Source organism: Carassius gibelio, chromosome B25 (assembly GCF_023724105.1).
Source record: "Carassius gibelio isolate Cgi1373 ecotype wild population from Czech Republic chromosome B25, carGib1.2-hapl.c, whole genome shotgun sequence".
Lineage (NCBI taxonomy): Eukaryota > Metazoa > Chordata > Actinopteri > Cypriniformes > Cyprinidae > Carassius > Carassius gibelio.
The window spans coordinates 23,617,954-23,632,712 of record NC_068420.1 but is presented as its reverse complement, the minus strand read 5'-3'; the positions used below and the strand labels follow the sequence as shown (position 1 = coordinate 23,632,712).

The 14,759-nt window shown below is 36.7% G+C and overlaps 1 protein-coding gene across 3 annotated transcripts; it reads left to right on the top strand.

The window, feature by feature from the left end:
* Positions 1-542: 542 nt before the first annotated feature.
* LOC128013844 (uncharacterized) lies at positions 543-14,087 on the top strand. Of its 3 annotated transcripts, none has more exons than XM_052597031.1 (11): positions 543-739; positions 1,132-1,286; positions 6,038-6,213; positions 6,329-6,491; positions 7,911-9,210; positions 10,594-10,652; positions 10,753-10,852; positions 10,973-11,131; positions 11,304-11,372; positions 11,514-11,701; positions 12,642-14,087. In XM_052597031.1, exons 5-11 carry the CDS (start codon positions 8,125-8,127, stop codon positions 12,793-12,795), a joined length of 1,815 nt encoding a protein of 604 aa, XP_052452991.1. In that variant the 5' UTR covers positions 543-739; positions 1,132-1,286; positions 6,038-6,213; positions 6,329-6,491; positions 7,911-8,124; the 3' UTR covers positions 12,796-14,087. The 3 variants fall into 3 exon arrangements, with proteins under 3 accessions (XP_052452991.1, XP_052452994.1, XP_052452992.1); XM_052597034.1 differs by having other exon boundaries at positions 719-793; XM_052597032.1 differs by lacking the exon at positions 543-739 and having other exon boundaries at positions 863-1,286; positions 6,329-6,495.
* Positions 14,088-14,759: the final 672 nt, after the last annotated feature.

Here is a 14,759-nt window from a genome sequence, read left to right as displayed (position 1 = left end):
TATTTTCTATTTTATAAAACGTAAAATATAAATTTATTCCTGTGATTGCAAAGTACCAAAGTATATTTCCACCAGGCACTACTCCAGTCTTATTGACAAATCATTCTCCAAATGCTGATTTGGTTCTTAAGAAACAGTTCTTATTATTAGCAATGTCTGAAATGGTTGTGCTGTTTGATAGTTTTGTGAAAACCAGGATACTTTTTTTGTATTCAGGATTCTTTGAAAATACCAGCATTTATTTGATTTTTTTATTATAAATGTCACTTTTGATTAATTCATGAAATTCTTTCTTTGCTGTAAAAAAAACTATTAATTTCTATAAAAAAACAAACAAACAAACAAACAAACCTTTAAAGGTTATCACCAAAAGTAATGTTAATCTGTTCAGTGGTATATTTGCCTCCGAAGTAACACATTTGGGTTGTTCTGGAATGCCTCTATTAATCAAACACACACACACACACATACACAGGCGGACACTAATGCACACAATAAGTCACTGAAGCTCTATGAGGGAAATACATTCCCTTTGCAGAACAGGTGGGTGGGGCATTTGAGGTTTCCCTTTAACTTCACACCTATCAGGGCAGTCGCTATGCCATCTGATTCCCCTCCCCCTGGCCAATCAGATGACAGCACAGCCGGCCCCACTCTTGTGTGCTGACTGAGCAAGCGAGCACGCCTTCAGTAACCAGCTGAGAGGAAGTAAGCTGAAGAGAAGAGAGAGAGACAAGTGGTGAGAAATTTAGCTAGAAAGAGAGAGAACAAGAAGGGAGGGGGACTAAAGGCGGTATACCAAAGCTGTTTTTATTTTGTTCAAGTTATTTGAGGGGGGAAAGATGTGTGTGAGATGGTGGTGGTGGTGGAGGGAGTTAGAAGGGAAAAGTAGGGTGGGTTACAGAGTTTATATGCATGTGCCAAAGGGAGCCTGAGAGAGGTTTTGTGTGTGAGTTATTGAAAGAGGGAGGGGGTGGGCGGTGGAAAGCGAGAGATTCACAGTTGGGCATACCAGAATAGCAGTGCACATAGAGCATAAACAGTGAGATGTGTTTTTACAGACTGCTTGAACAAGAAACCTTGATTGGACTTAGGTTTTGTATGTTTCTCTCTCTTTCTCACTCCTCTCAGGGGAGGAACAGAAGGAAAGGCCTGCACTCCCTCATTCCATGCAAGTAACCCTTCAACTCATCACAGTCTTGAAGCAACAACAAGCACGACTTAAGAGCTCCAACAGAGAGGACGGAGAAACAGACGAGGAGGAAAGGGCAGGAGTTCTAAGAGAGGTGAGTCAGGAGGTTAACATGAATTTTGTAGTGTGTTTATGGATGGTTGACATGAAACGTCTAGCAATGACAGAATACTTGTACTTGTAAAAGTTCACTGGTCACAGACCAGACTATTTAAAAGAACTGCAAACTAGCCCCAATGGGTTTAAAGTGATGAATAAACAGTTAAAACACCCCAATTATATGCTTTCTTTAATATAGAGCATAAGTGTTAACCGAAATGTTTGATTTAAGATTTTTTTAATTTTGTTTTTTGATTTTTTAACCAGCCTTTGATATATTTTCAGTGGCATTGGTGTCATGTGCTTTATCAAAAACTTCTTAAAACAATATTTTTCAAATGTGTGCATTATTTATTACAGTATATTAGATATTGTTTTTTAGTTATAATATTTAGTTTTTATGCCTTTGTACAGTTGAGGTTACTTTCTGAATAATTGTAGTTTTATTTATTGCTTTTATATTTAGTTTTTATGCCCTTGTAATAATTTGTTACTTTTTGAAAATTTGTATTTAATAAAATGAACATGGTAAATGAAACTAGCTAAAACTATTTATTAAATGGTTATTTAAAGAAAAAGAAAATTAAAGCATCTAAATTGAATGCTTCCCTTTATACATTCATGCATATTGTAACCTAAATCTTTTTTTTTTTAAGTTTATGGATAGTGTGACGTTATATTTCTAAAACTATTTTAAACAACACTTGTATTATTTTTAACTCCTATATTCAGTTTGTGTGTCCTTATATCAATAGACTACAAGGATCTTTGGTGCAAATGGTGAACATCATTAAACACATTGTGACTAGTTTAAGCACCTACAACAAGTATGCTTATAAATTCATTTGGATCTTAAACTCGTATCTTTATTTTCATGTATATGTCATTTTCTAACCACCCATTAATGAACATGGGTGGTTTGAAGTGGAAGAGGAAATAGCTTCAAGACAACTTAGAAAAAGTGAAACAGCTGTTTTTTCTCTCTGTGTCATACAGTATGTCCTATCTGTCAATGCACAAATGAATCAATGACATCATGACCCTTGCCGCACATAGAGATAATATTTCAGCCCTTGGTTTTACAAACCTGCTTTTAGCTGTGAAGAGATAAGCTTAGTCAGAGGTGAACTTGTGAGCGTTTAGTCTTTGTTCCTGCTCTAGCTTGTAATGACGTTTTGTGACTTCCTCAGAAGTAAAAGCCAGGTGTTTTGCAAAAATGAGATGTTCTTTCTCGCTGACTCACTCTCTCACATGCATGGTGAAAATGAATACATTGTCTTTATTGTTTCAGTAACAACATCTGTTGGGTATATGAGAATACTTTCATGTTTCCATTAAAGCCAAAGAAGGAAGTGGCTTAACTCTGTTGCCAGGAAGAAGCTACAAATGAGTTTCTGGCATCCAGATAATCAAAAAATATGCCCATAGTAAAAAAACAAACAAAGTTATATGTATAAAAGCTAAATCAGGTTCATAGGGTGAATTACTTGTTTATAAAGCTTGGGTTGTTTGGTTTCAGTGGTCAACCATGGAAATAATGCTCAACTGAAGATTGTTTGGCCATTAGGTTTCCCATTGGTTCCTTTGGGTCATTCAATCTTTTATCTTACTATCTTTGCTTCGTTCAGTATCAGCTACCACTTCATAGTCATCATAAACGGATGCACAGCTACGCATTCAAGAATTCCAATAACTTCAGATCAGCGCAGATGTCTTACACTGTAGTGTGATTACAAAAAATACATTTGTTACTCATATCCCCTTAATTTTCTACTAATTCATTTTAAAGAGTTTTTCCATGGCTTAGTTGCTCTTTGGGTTATTAAGGCACTATTTTATGTAAAGCTGCTGGGAATTTAGCTGTATTATTCACTATACAAATGAAACTAGCTGGACTAATTGTTGACTGACAACTTTCTCCTAAATAACATCTAGTAACCAGAAAAACACTATAGAGCTGACAGCTGCTCATGCTAGTCTTGGATGTTTGGTTTCCCCATCTATTTTCTTCCCCTCCGTATTGAATACTCTGGGGGTAGGGATGAACATTGTTGCTTTTTAAACCGAACTCTCAGTGTGTCCTCGATTTCTTAATTTAAACTAGAAACAATTCATTCCAATTGAACGGTAATAAAATATGTAGATTTGTAGATTGTGCGAAGCAACCATGTGAATAGATTTTTCGGAATAGGACTAAACTGATAATGAAACTGTCCAGTCTTTGAACAGCAACAAATATTAATGATTGGTCAAATTAGTATGTTCCAGAAAAAACAAACCATTTGATTGCACAGCTGAAAATTGCATTACGTTTATGAAAGTGTGTGTATATTCATATCACTAACTTCATGTGCTTAGAATAAACACACATTACATCTCTAATTCTACTCTCTTGGCAACATGTTCTTGTGTAACACCACTGTCTTAGTTGGTTACAATGTGTGTGTGTTGGTGTGTGTGTGTGTGTGCGTGTGTGTGTGTGCGTGCGCGCGTCTTGACAGCTGTATTTGACCTGGGGTTCAGGGTTCTATTCATGCTGAGTCTGAAAGATTCACAGAAAAGCTCTGAGTGTCTTACATCAGGTGTAACAGACCCCCACATGCTTGGCAAACTTAAAAAACAAAAACAAAAAAAAAAACAACCAGACTTATTTTTATTTTTGTGTAAACCATGATATATATATAAACAAAAGTAAAGATTGTCTGGTTTTTTTATCAGGCGCTGGAATGCTGTTGTGTTTTCAGGTCTCGTCTTATGTCAGTGTGAGGTTAGCTTTTGACATAGCAGTGCCTAAAATTACTGGCAACTTCAAGTATTCTGTGTACTTTTAAGTCTTTATTGTGGAGTTATATTGTGTGATGTCACAAAAACAGTAATGTGGCACAACACACTTTCATTCAGTATCCATTTCTGTCTGTGTATAACTTTCCATCTCTTTGTGGTTGATTCAGTTGGCCGCATAAGACCATATTTTGCCAGGGAACTAAAAAAATGGAAGAAACTGGAAGAAAAAAATCAGTTGAAAAAAAACAACACTTCTAGTAATTTTCTGCAAGGACAAGACTGTTAAGTTTACAGACATTTTCCTTAATCTTAAAACACAATGCAGTGCATAATTTTAAATATGGGTAAAACACCTGTGAAAAATCAATACAGAAAAGTCCTTTTTAGTAACACAGAACATTGTGCCCTATTTTACAGACTTTTCTTAGAGAATAAGCTCCTCCCTTTAGAGGCCACTGAATACTTCATTCAAGCAGTGTAATGCAAATGCATCTCTTAGAAAGGCCTGATCCTCAGCATTCTGTCTTTTCATATTTAGTGCATTTATAGTCGTCAGACATGGCATAGTTGACCATTATTAGATTGTGCTCACTGCATCACAAGATGTGACACACACACTACTGTTCAAAACTTTGAGGTCAGTAAGATTTCTTTGAAAAGATTTCTACTTTTATCAGTAGGTGTTAATTAAATGGATCAAAAGTGACAGTAACAACATTTATTGTTTTGAAAAAGATTTAACGTTTTCAAATAAATGCTATTCTTTTGAACTTTAAATTAATTAAAGAATCCTGAGAAAAATAAATAAATAAATAAAGATATAATTGATTTCCACAAAAATATTAAGCAGCACAACAGTTTTATTTATATAAAGTGTAATATTACTTACACAAATATAAATAAATAAATATATATAGTCTCCAAACTTTTGAATGATAGTATATGTGATATGAAAATTGCGTAATTGGGCACCATTTCATTTCCAGATCTCTTTTGTGGCATTCATGGTTTTCGCTACCTTAAACTGACAAACATATTATGTTTTTTATAATGCATAATGTTTGTCAATCTGTTCTCCCCATAGATCTAATGTATGGTTCCTTAAAATTATGCATTTAGCCTTTATGCATTTTTTTGGTTTGGTTCCTTAAGATAGCTGAAAACACAGCTTGACCATCCAGATAAATGCTCACAAGACAGCAGTGTAAAACTGTAAATAATGGCCTACATTCGGCCTTAAAGGGATAGTTCACCCAAAAATTTGAAATCTGAAACATTCTTCAAAATAGCTTGTGTTCCACAGACAAAATACAGCCATACAGGTTTTTTACAATATGAGTGTGAATAAATGATAGAAATGTTAATATCATTTACCTTTTCTCTTTTTGTGTTAAAAAAAAAGCATTCAGATACTATATTATTTGCATGTGTTTAGCAAAGCTGCAGTATATAATGTTTACTTGTTTCATGTTTTTCCAAAAGCCATTACTTAGGTCTACCCAAGTTAGAGTGTTAGTGCTTGTATGTTCTTGTTTTTGTCATTTAATGAGGAGGAATGCTCGTTCTCTGATACAGACAGTACAAAGGTTCTGTTGTGTGTCTCTGTGTTTTGTCTGCCATTCTTGATCCCAAGCAGGCCTGAGGTTTAGAGACAGAGAGCCAGTCAGAGCTATGCAGTACACAGTCTGTTAAAGCATGTGTCCTAATCAGATGGCATGAAATGAGTGTAGTAAATCAAACGATTGCTCTGTGTCTGTTCCCTCTTCGTTTAATTTACTTGGTTGATTTAATGACCAGCAGAACGATGTCTTTGAATAAAAAGTTATTAAATGACCAATCACTTGATTTTTTAAAATCAGTTTACAACAATTGATTCGGATCATGTGCAGGTTGAACTGTGTGGCAGGGTTACTTATTTGATCAAGTTGATTTGTATTTGATTTAACCATTGTTCTTTAATAGGTTGTGTCTCTGGAATGCCTGGCTCAGGATGCAGCCGCTGAGCAGTCCACTCCTTTCAGGAGTCAAGGGGAGGCGTGATTGGCCGCTGGCCTTATCTGGGTGGAGCTGTAGGAGGAATAATACTTCATTGGCACGTTCTCCAAGGCCCCTCCCACCTCACTGACGCTCTGCCCTTGGTACTGTATTTATCGTATTTTTAATCAAATAAATGCAGCCTTGATGAGGCTACTTTCAAAAACGCTTAAAAATCTGGTTGATTGTTTCTCAGACTTTTTTTCTTTGTCTTGTCAGGCCCCTGTTAGCTGTCTGTGTATCTGGGAATGCTGTTGTTGGATCAGAGGGGCAGTATTGGAGATGGCCCAACTCAGGGGCTAAGGTCAGGGTCAAGATTCAAGGGTCAACACAACTCAGAAGCTGAAGGGGTGGAAGCCAAGCTGCAGGCACCAACAGACATGTAGGTTAGGAAAATGGTCATTCACACACTTCTTTTGTAAATATATTTGGTGACACTTTCCTGCGCCAGTTTACAGCAGTGATGCTCCCTCAATGCAGAATCTTTTGCACCACAGCAAAATAAATCATATTTTACACGAGTTTGTGTACCAGGAAGTAATGGCAAGCATATCTTTTTGCTCAGTTGTCTTTGCAGGCTACTACCAAAAACAAACGTAGATTTTGTTCAGTACCATCTGATTCACAAATCACGCATATAAGCCAGTTCTTCTTTTTGGTGGAACAGTAATGTCCAGCACAACCAGTGTAGTCTAATTCCCAAATGAATTAATATTTAAGAGACTAAAAACAAACAATGTGTTTTTTATAGGGCCCTATTTTAACAATCTAAACGCAAAGTGTAAAGCGCACGGCGCAGGTGCACTCAGGGCGTTTCCAAATCCACTTTTGCTATTTTAACAACAGAAAAAAACGGGTTGTCCCTATTCTTTTAATGAGTAATGGGCGTAATATGTAATAAACCAATCAGAGTCTCATCTTCCATTCCCTTTAAGAGCCAGTTGCACTCGTGCCATGACGGATCTGCTATTTACAGTACACGGCGGAATTTGGCATTAAATATAATTTAATAAATATATATATATATATATATATATATATATATATATATATATATATATATATATATATATATATATATATATATATATATATATATATATATATATATATATATATATATATATATTTAATTAGCCTATGAAAAAGTTCTTATATATTGCAGTCCCTTAATTTTTAATATTTGGCATGTTTGTGTGCTGCTGTGTGTCCCTGTGTTGAATAAGCAGCGTGTACGCTCTTTAAATATCAAAGAAAAAACATTGCGCCAGACTTTAGACCAGGTTTGAGCTGGTCTATGGCGCAGTCTATTTTCAGCTCCTTAAAATAGCATTGCGCCAATAATGCGCCTGAACACACCTCTTTTTTAGACCAGCACACCCATGGGTGCAAAAATGACCGCAAATGCATTTGCTAATTAAATGACATGGCACTGGACAGGAAAATGTGAATGCCACCAGACTGAAACTAGCAAACACACTTGTGCTGCGCTTTTCGTCGCATTGCGCCGGGTGTATGATAGGGGCCATAGTCTCATTACCTAAGGAATTAATCTTATGGTATATGTTAGTGAATCAAAAACATATAGCACAAATAGTGTAGTCTGATTCATGAATTGATTTACCTTTTTTTTTTTTTTTTAATGAACTGAATAATGAAGTGAATTTTGTCTAAATGACAATATATTGTTAAAAATACATGTATGTAAATAGTGTTCATTGTTACTATCCTGCTGTGTAATCTTTATTATGCATTTCATTTCAGTTTGCTTATACTTCTATCCCTGTATTTTTTGCTTCAGAAGCTGTACGCACTGTGGGAATCAGCTTGTTCTAACTTCACAACTGACCCCTGGAGACTAAAGCTTACCATCTATGAGACGGGAAGCTTACTTTCACTTTCACAGCCTTGTTGCACTTGTTTAGACATTCTAGAACTCTCTGGAGCTTGTGTCTTTATTATTTAATACTGCACAACTTCCCCTGAAACAATAACCCAGCACACATAAAGTCACTATGCGTCACATCCATGTAGAACTGGCTCGTAAAGAGCCAGCTGTTGAGCTTCCACCCGAGGACGGGGATCTACCTCTGCCTAGCACTCGGAGCGAGAGCCCTGAATCGGAAGTACGGCGAGTCGTTCCCAGACCTTTTGGAGAAGAAGAGATCAGGCTACAAAAGGTCTACCAGCTATCCATTCTCTCCCAAAGAGGTGGTTTTGGTGAAAATCAAGAGACTCCTCGGCCTATTCGAGTAGGTATGAAACGTGGCCTGGAGGGGACGTCAGTACCTGTCACTCACAAGCGTCTTTTCCAACAGGATGAGGATGAGGATGATGATGAGTCAAATGGGGAGGTGCTGTGTGGTTCTGGGGTTGAACCACTTTTTTCCAACTCATTCCTTGAGCACAGAGACTCAGAAATCCCTAGGTCGCCTCCCCTTTCCCCTTCGCATCTACTGATTCCTGGTCGCCGCCCAGCCCAGCACAACCATGACAGACCCATCCCGGATGCCTTCGCCCCGCTGTCCCCAAAATCTCCCCCTATGGTGGACCCACAGGGCCCTCACTCCACCTGGGGCCACTGTGAAGGGAGTCCTCCTACTCTTTCTCCCAGAACCGAGGCCTCCACAGCAGGAAGTGTCCTGGCTGGCTCCAGCGAAGGAGCAAGGGACGAAGGCCATAAATCTGTTGACGTCAAGGGCATGTTGTGCACCACAGAGAGCAGTTGGGCACCTGTCCCATTTTCAACACCAGCTGAAGCTGTCGAATGGCGGACAACTTTTGAATCTTCTCCTCCACCATCAGAGACAAAGACCTCCTCCTCTTCCTCTTCCTCTAACGGACTGAGCTCTCTTGAGAAAACACCAGTGGAAGCAAATGGCCTGACATTAGGATCCATTTCCTGCCCAGTGAAGAAAAGACTTCTTTCCTCCAGTGATACAGGAGAGTCCTGCTCAGAAGATGAGGGTCCATCTACATCAAAACGAAGTCGATTGGCAATGCTAGCACCGGGTCTCGGATTAGCATCCTGTCGCAGCACTGATGCCAAGGGTGCACCCTTCTGGAACCATCTACTACCCTCAGCAAGGGAGCACACCAAGGTGAATTGCAAATAAAGTAGAAATGAAACTGAAGGCCCTTTCGCATGACTTAACAATGCAGCTAGAGATGCTGTACAAATTTTAACAACCAGCCCCGTGAACCAGTAATACAAAATACGCATAATGCAAATCTCAAAGTCTTCTACTCAACTCTTCAACAAGATGGAAAACAAAATGATTTCAGAGAGTGAAATCATATTAGGCACATTTTTATTATTATAATACAAGATTTAGAAATTAGATTAGAAATTCACTTTAATTAGTAGGAAAGTCAACCTTTTGTGACTATGTTTGCAATACTTTTCATGTGGCATCAAAGTGGCATGTAAGAGATGCATTGAATGTGAATCATTTGAAAGGGCCTTAATTCATGGGTAAAAACATGCCAGATCTTTCCAAATTATGAATGATTACTAGTGGAAATGGGAAGGTGCTTATTAGTTTAACAAAAACAAAACTTGTGAAGGGGGCAGAGATAATCTCCCATTACTGACAGAGTCATGGTGAAAGGTGGATAGTCAGATGGAAACAAAAGACATATTGGAAATGAGAAAATTAGAGATTTTAGAATATGCATGCTTGATTTTCCATTGCAGCACAATAAGCATTGGGACTTCAGAACAAAGCCCACTGACAGAGCCATTGTTCAAGAGGTTAGACCTGCCTCATCTGACCTAACAAACACACACATACAGGTTCTGGCCAAATTCAGTTCCAGAATGAGTGAATTTGTGGTGAGGGGGGTTACATGGACTACAGGAGCTCATATACTGTCATTGTGCACACATCACAGCGTTACTCGAAAGCTGAGCTCTAGAGGGTAAGAAGGGAAGAATAAAAGAGAAAGTGAAGACCATCACAAAGAGGAAAGAGTGAATAGAGGTTTAGAATAGAGAAACAAATAGATAAAAATTCTGAAATAAAGGTTCACACTAGTTGAAAATTTACAAGTTTGATATGCATTCTATAGTTAAGTCTAGCTGATATTTAATAACTTTTTAGAATGATACTATGGACTACTGTGATATGTGTGATATTGCAGCCACATCTTCTTCTGTAAGTACTTAAAATCTTACTTGAAGTTTGAAAATTTAAAAAACAACTTTAAATAGTTGAGCATTCTAAATCTGATGTCACAATGGGCCTTCTTTTTCATCATTTCCCCAATCATTCAAACACTTCACTGATTGTCACTTCTGTCAAGGAGATTAAAATCTAGTTTAAACGTTTATCAACAATCTGGTTTTAAATGATCATAAAATGGACCTTAACTCAGTAAACATTTCGAAGGTAATTACTGCTGTAAGTCTTTGAAGGAAAAAAATAATATTGGAATTAAACACAGTATTAGTTGTAACATCTTTTTCAAACTTCATTTGTCAGACTGCTACAGACTGTTCACGATCAGGGAGAAGACTCAAAGTGGGGAGTAGACTCAAATCGTAAGTCATCCTTATTTTTTTTATATTTTTTTTTTACATTTTGTTGCAAATTACATTGTATTAATATATAAGATTGTTTGTTACTTCTTTGTTTTAATAGTCGACAGTTACGCAGTGGACGTCGAACAGACACCAGTCGCTCCTGTAGTTCAATTTCCTCTTTATCCTCCATTAGCAGATCTCTTCTTGGAAACTTTGAGGTACATAAGAGCAAACCATGAAGAAATAAAATGTTTCCTCTATAACAATATTTGAAGTATGCAACAATGGCTAATGTTTTAATGCATTGCTGATTGGTTGTTGTCTGCATCTGTCTTCAGGAGTCGATTCTGAAGGGTCGTTTTACTCCATCTGGGCGGATAGAGGGCTTCACAGCAGAGATTGGGGCTAGCGGCTCCTATTGCCCGCAGCATGCCACCTTACCTGTGCAAGTGACGTATTATGACACCTCCGAGCACAGCGCCCCTTCTCCCTTCCTGGTATATACTTACTGTCTCTGTGTGTTGAATTCATGTGGCCTATTACGTTAAATAATTCTCAATACTTTTTTTCTTTTTATAAATCTATTGAGATTTTTTTTACACACCCTTGAAATATAAATTCTCTTTTGTAAAATGCATATTAACTGTCATATTTCTTTGCAATGCTTAGGGGGTGATCTTGCTAGAACCTCTTGGGAAAAAAGGATACAGTGTACCCAAAGCAGGGACCATTCAAGTGGTGGGCTCTCTTTCTATTTCTTACCATTTATTTGTATATTTTTTCAATTTATATCTGTTTTTGTACTTTTATTTTTATTTTTTAAATGTTATACCTTTCTTAATCCTTAGTTTGAACTGTCTTTTTTGTTTATTTTTGCAGACCTTATTTAACCCTAATAAGACTGTGGTTAAAATGTTTTTGGTGACGTATAATTTTGGGGACATGCCTGTTAATCACATGACCTTCTTGCGCCATCGTATCTTCCTGGTGCCTGTTGATGAGGCGGAGGGGAAGGAGGGCTCCTTGTCTGACAGGAAGAAGATTCTCTGCTACTTGATACACCTCAGGTAAACTTTGACAGGATGTACACTACTGTGCAAAGTGTTTTTTTTTATTTTTTTTAAGAAGCCTCTTACACTCACCAGAGCTGTAATTATTTGATCAAAAATACAGTAAAAATAATAATATTGTGAAATATTATTACTGTTTAAAATAGGTTTTCTGTTTTAATATTTTTTTTCAAATGCAATTTATTCCTATGATGGCAAAGCTGATTTTTCAACAGCCGTTACTCCAGTCTTCAGACTCTTTTAGAAATCATTCATATATGCTTATTTGGTGCTCAAGAAACATTTCTTTACATTTTTGGGAAAACTTCAGGATTCTTTGATATATAGAAACTTTAATTTGAATAGTTTTTTGTAACACTGTAAAAGTATTTAGTGCTATTGATCAATTTATTGCATTCTTGCTGAATAAAAGTATTTAAAAAGAATAAAAGTATTAGTTTCTTTCAATAATAATAATGATAATATTTAGAATTTGTGAAAACAGTGTAGTTTTCTTAGACATGTAAGTTTTGTTAATTTAGAAGAAAAAGATGGGATAGCAACACTTCAACATCAGTATTAACATATATAGCATATATACAGTATACACACACACAAACACACACACACACACACACACACACATTTTATATATATATATATATATATAATGGGTGCAAACTGTTGCACTACCACTATAGTTGCAAATAGTTTTATAGTTTCATATATGAAACTATAATATTTCATATATGAAATGGAATATATTCTTATAATTCTAAAGCCCCAAGTGTGTGATTTTAGGCTAGATTGCAACTAACTTGCAATCTAAATAACAATGTTTAATATATTCTATTTTAAGAGAATCAAAAGTATATCTCCTTTAAGAACTAAATTCAAAATGGAAGCAATGATGGCTAACAAACCTGTTTTTCCTTTCCTCTTTGTTTGCATATGTCAGATTCCAGAGTTCCAAATCTGGAAAAATCTACTTGCACAATGATATCCGGCTGCTATTCTCCCGCAAGTCCATCGAGGTAGACACTGGGATTCCTTACGAGCTGAAATCTTTCACCGAGGTGCCAAGAAACCCCAAATACTCCCCCAGAGTGTGAGATCATCATGCCCTGCAGCAGTGGGGCAGAAGGACTCAATTAATTAAGATTGCAAGAACCTTTACACTTGAACACATACACACTTGCACTCATACATGCATACACAGACAGATGTATGTACATGCAAACAGATATCACACCCTCTCAAGGGCAAACTCTAGAACTCAGTGTGTAACATGCATGCCTTGTGACTAAACCGAGTTTTCCTATAGTGCCGTTAAACAGCTTTGCCCTTCACTCTGCCTGCACCTGCCTACTGTGGACCAGTTGTAACCATGCCCACCAACCCGATCTATTCTAAAATGTTGGTGACCGTCAGTAGATACGGCCTTCCTCGATTAAAGAGGACTGATTGAATGAACAAAGAGGTGATGAATGAGACCAACAGAAATGTATGGAAGCAAAGCAAATGGAAAAAAGAGACTTCTAAGGCCCAGACTGGAGTTTCAACAATGGACGCCACCTGTAACTTGCCCATTGAAGGGGCTAAGAAAGTTCTAGAAAGAAAGACACAAACAGAGCAGAGGACTGAAAGTACATCCATTTAGTATCTGCATTGTATTCGTAAAGTATGGGTCGTAAAGAGGAGAATAGCTCATTATTTTGGACATTTTCTCTTTTTGCAAGGGCAGTTTGGAGGACATTGCTGTTTCAGCTCCATCTGAACAGTCCAAAATCAGAGCAGAAAAAAAACAAACTGTAGTATTTATGTTCACAAATGTCTTCGAGAGGAAAAAAGAAAAAAAAGAAAAAAGCAATATGCTGCACAACTAGCGTGATTTCATTTTTGTGGAGGTAATAGGTGCCCTCTCTGCTAGGATGGAGGGAAAAGATTGCCAAGTGAGAGATGAAGGATGGGGGGGAAAAGGGGAGGGAATGTGGGGTATTTAAAATCAGAAAATGTTGTTTATGTATATTTTAAAAATTGATTAAACTCTGCAACTTGTGGGTGAAACCAGTGTTTGACCGTAATTTGCCAAGGGAAACTTGAGAAGCAATGTCAAGGTTTGTTTCTGTATGTTTTGTGTATGGTCAATAAAATACATTCACTTACAACGAATTAAAAAAACAAACTTTTGTAGCTTAAATAAAAACACCTCCAGTGCTTCATGCCAAGATTGCACAACCGCAGCCCAGACAGGCCCCTCAGAGATTTGTGGACACAAACTTGCTTTTTGGGCTTTGGCTTAAAGAAAAACTGTTTGGCTAAAGCAATAAGATCTCAGACTGTCTTGTATATAATGTTCCCCTTAAAATGGCACTTTCCCCAGCTTAGTTATTTAAAAATTACTTGCATTAGGCAATATGATTCAACAGCATGAAATCAGATTTACCAAAATATGAGCTGCAAGATGAAACAGTGTGCTAAACCTATATGAAATTAGCACAAATGGTGTATGGGGTTGTATTATTGTGATATATTAGAAAATAGTTCAGGTTAATAAAGAGAACAGGCTTAGATTTCATCTGTGCCATCCATCCTATGTTGAGGCACTACATTCGTGTCATTCATCTTTTTTTTTTTTTTCATTAAAGAAAATAATCAAATAATTCAAAATGTGCATATTCCTAACATGATTTCAAATATATTTTTGTTATGCTGGACAAAAACTAAATTAATCTATTCATCTCAGCCCAAGCCCCACAAATATATGACATACATGCTCACAAAATTAATTTTTAACTTCATTAATTAGTTTCAAACAAAATACACTAACTAAACAGTTTTTTTTTTTTTAATTGTCATGTAAATTCAAACAGTTACAGCATTACTTTCTAAGTATTATGCATGCAGTCTTTGTAACCTTGTATTAAGTTTTTAATTATTTTTAATGTGCAGGATTTTTACAAAACAACAACTTGTATTAGCTAGCTATACATAAGATGCAATACAGTAAACACATTCCCTTAAACGTATACACACACACACACACACACACACACACACACACAAATATGTCCAG

Excerpts from the sequence above, each read along its gene's own strand:
- LOC128013844 (XM_052597031.1), top strand. The coding sequence starts at position 8,125 with ATGCGTCACATCCATGTAGAACTGGCTCGTAAAGAGCCAGCTGTTGAG. Across the intron at positions 10,853-10,972 it reads CTCTTCTTGGAAACTTTGAG|GAGTCGATTCTGAAGGGTCG; the intron begins GTACATAAGAGC and ends ATCTGTCTTCAG. Across the intron at positions 11,702-12,641 it reads TGCTACTTGATACACCTCAG|ATTCCAGAGTTCCAAATCTG; the intron begins GTAAACTTTGAC and ends TGCATATGTCAG.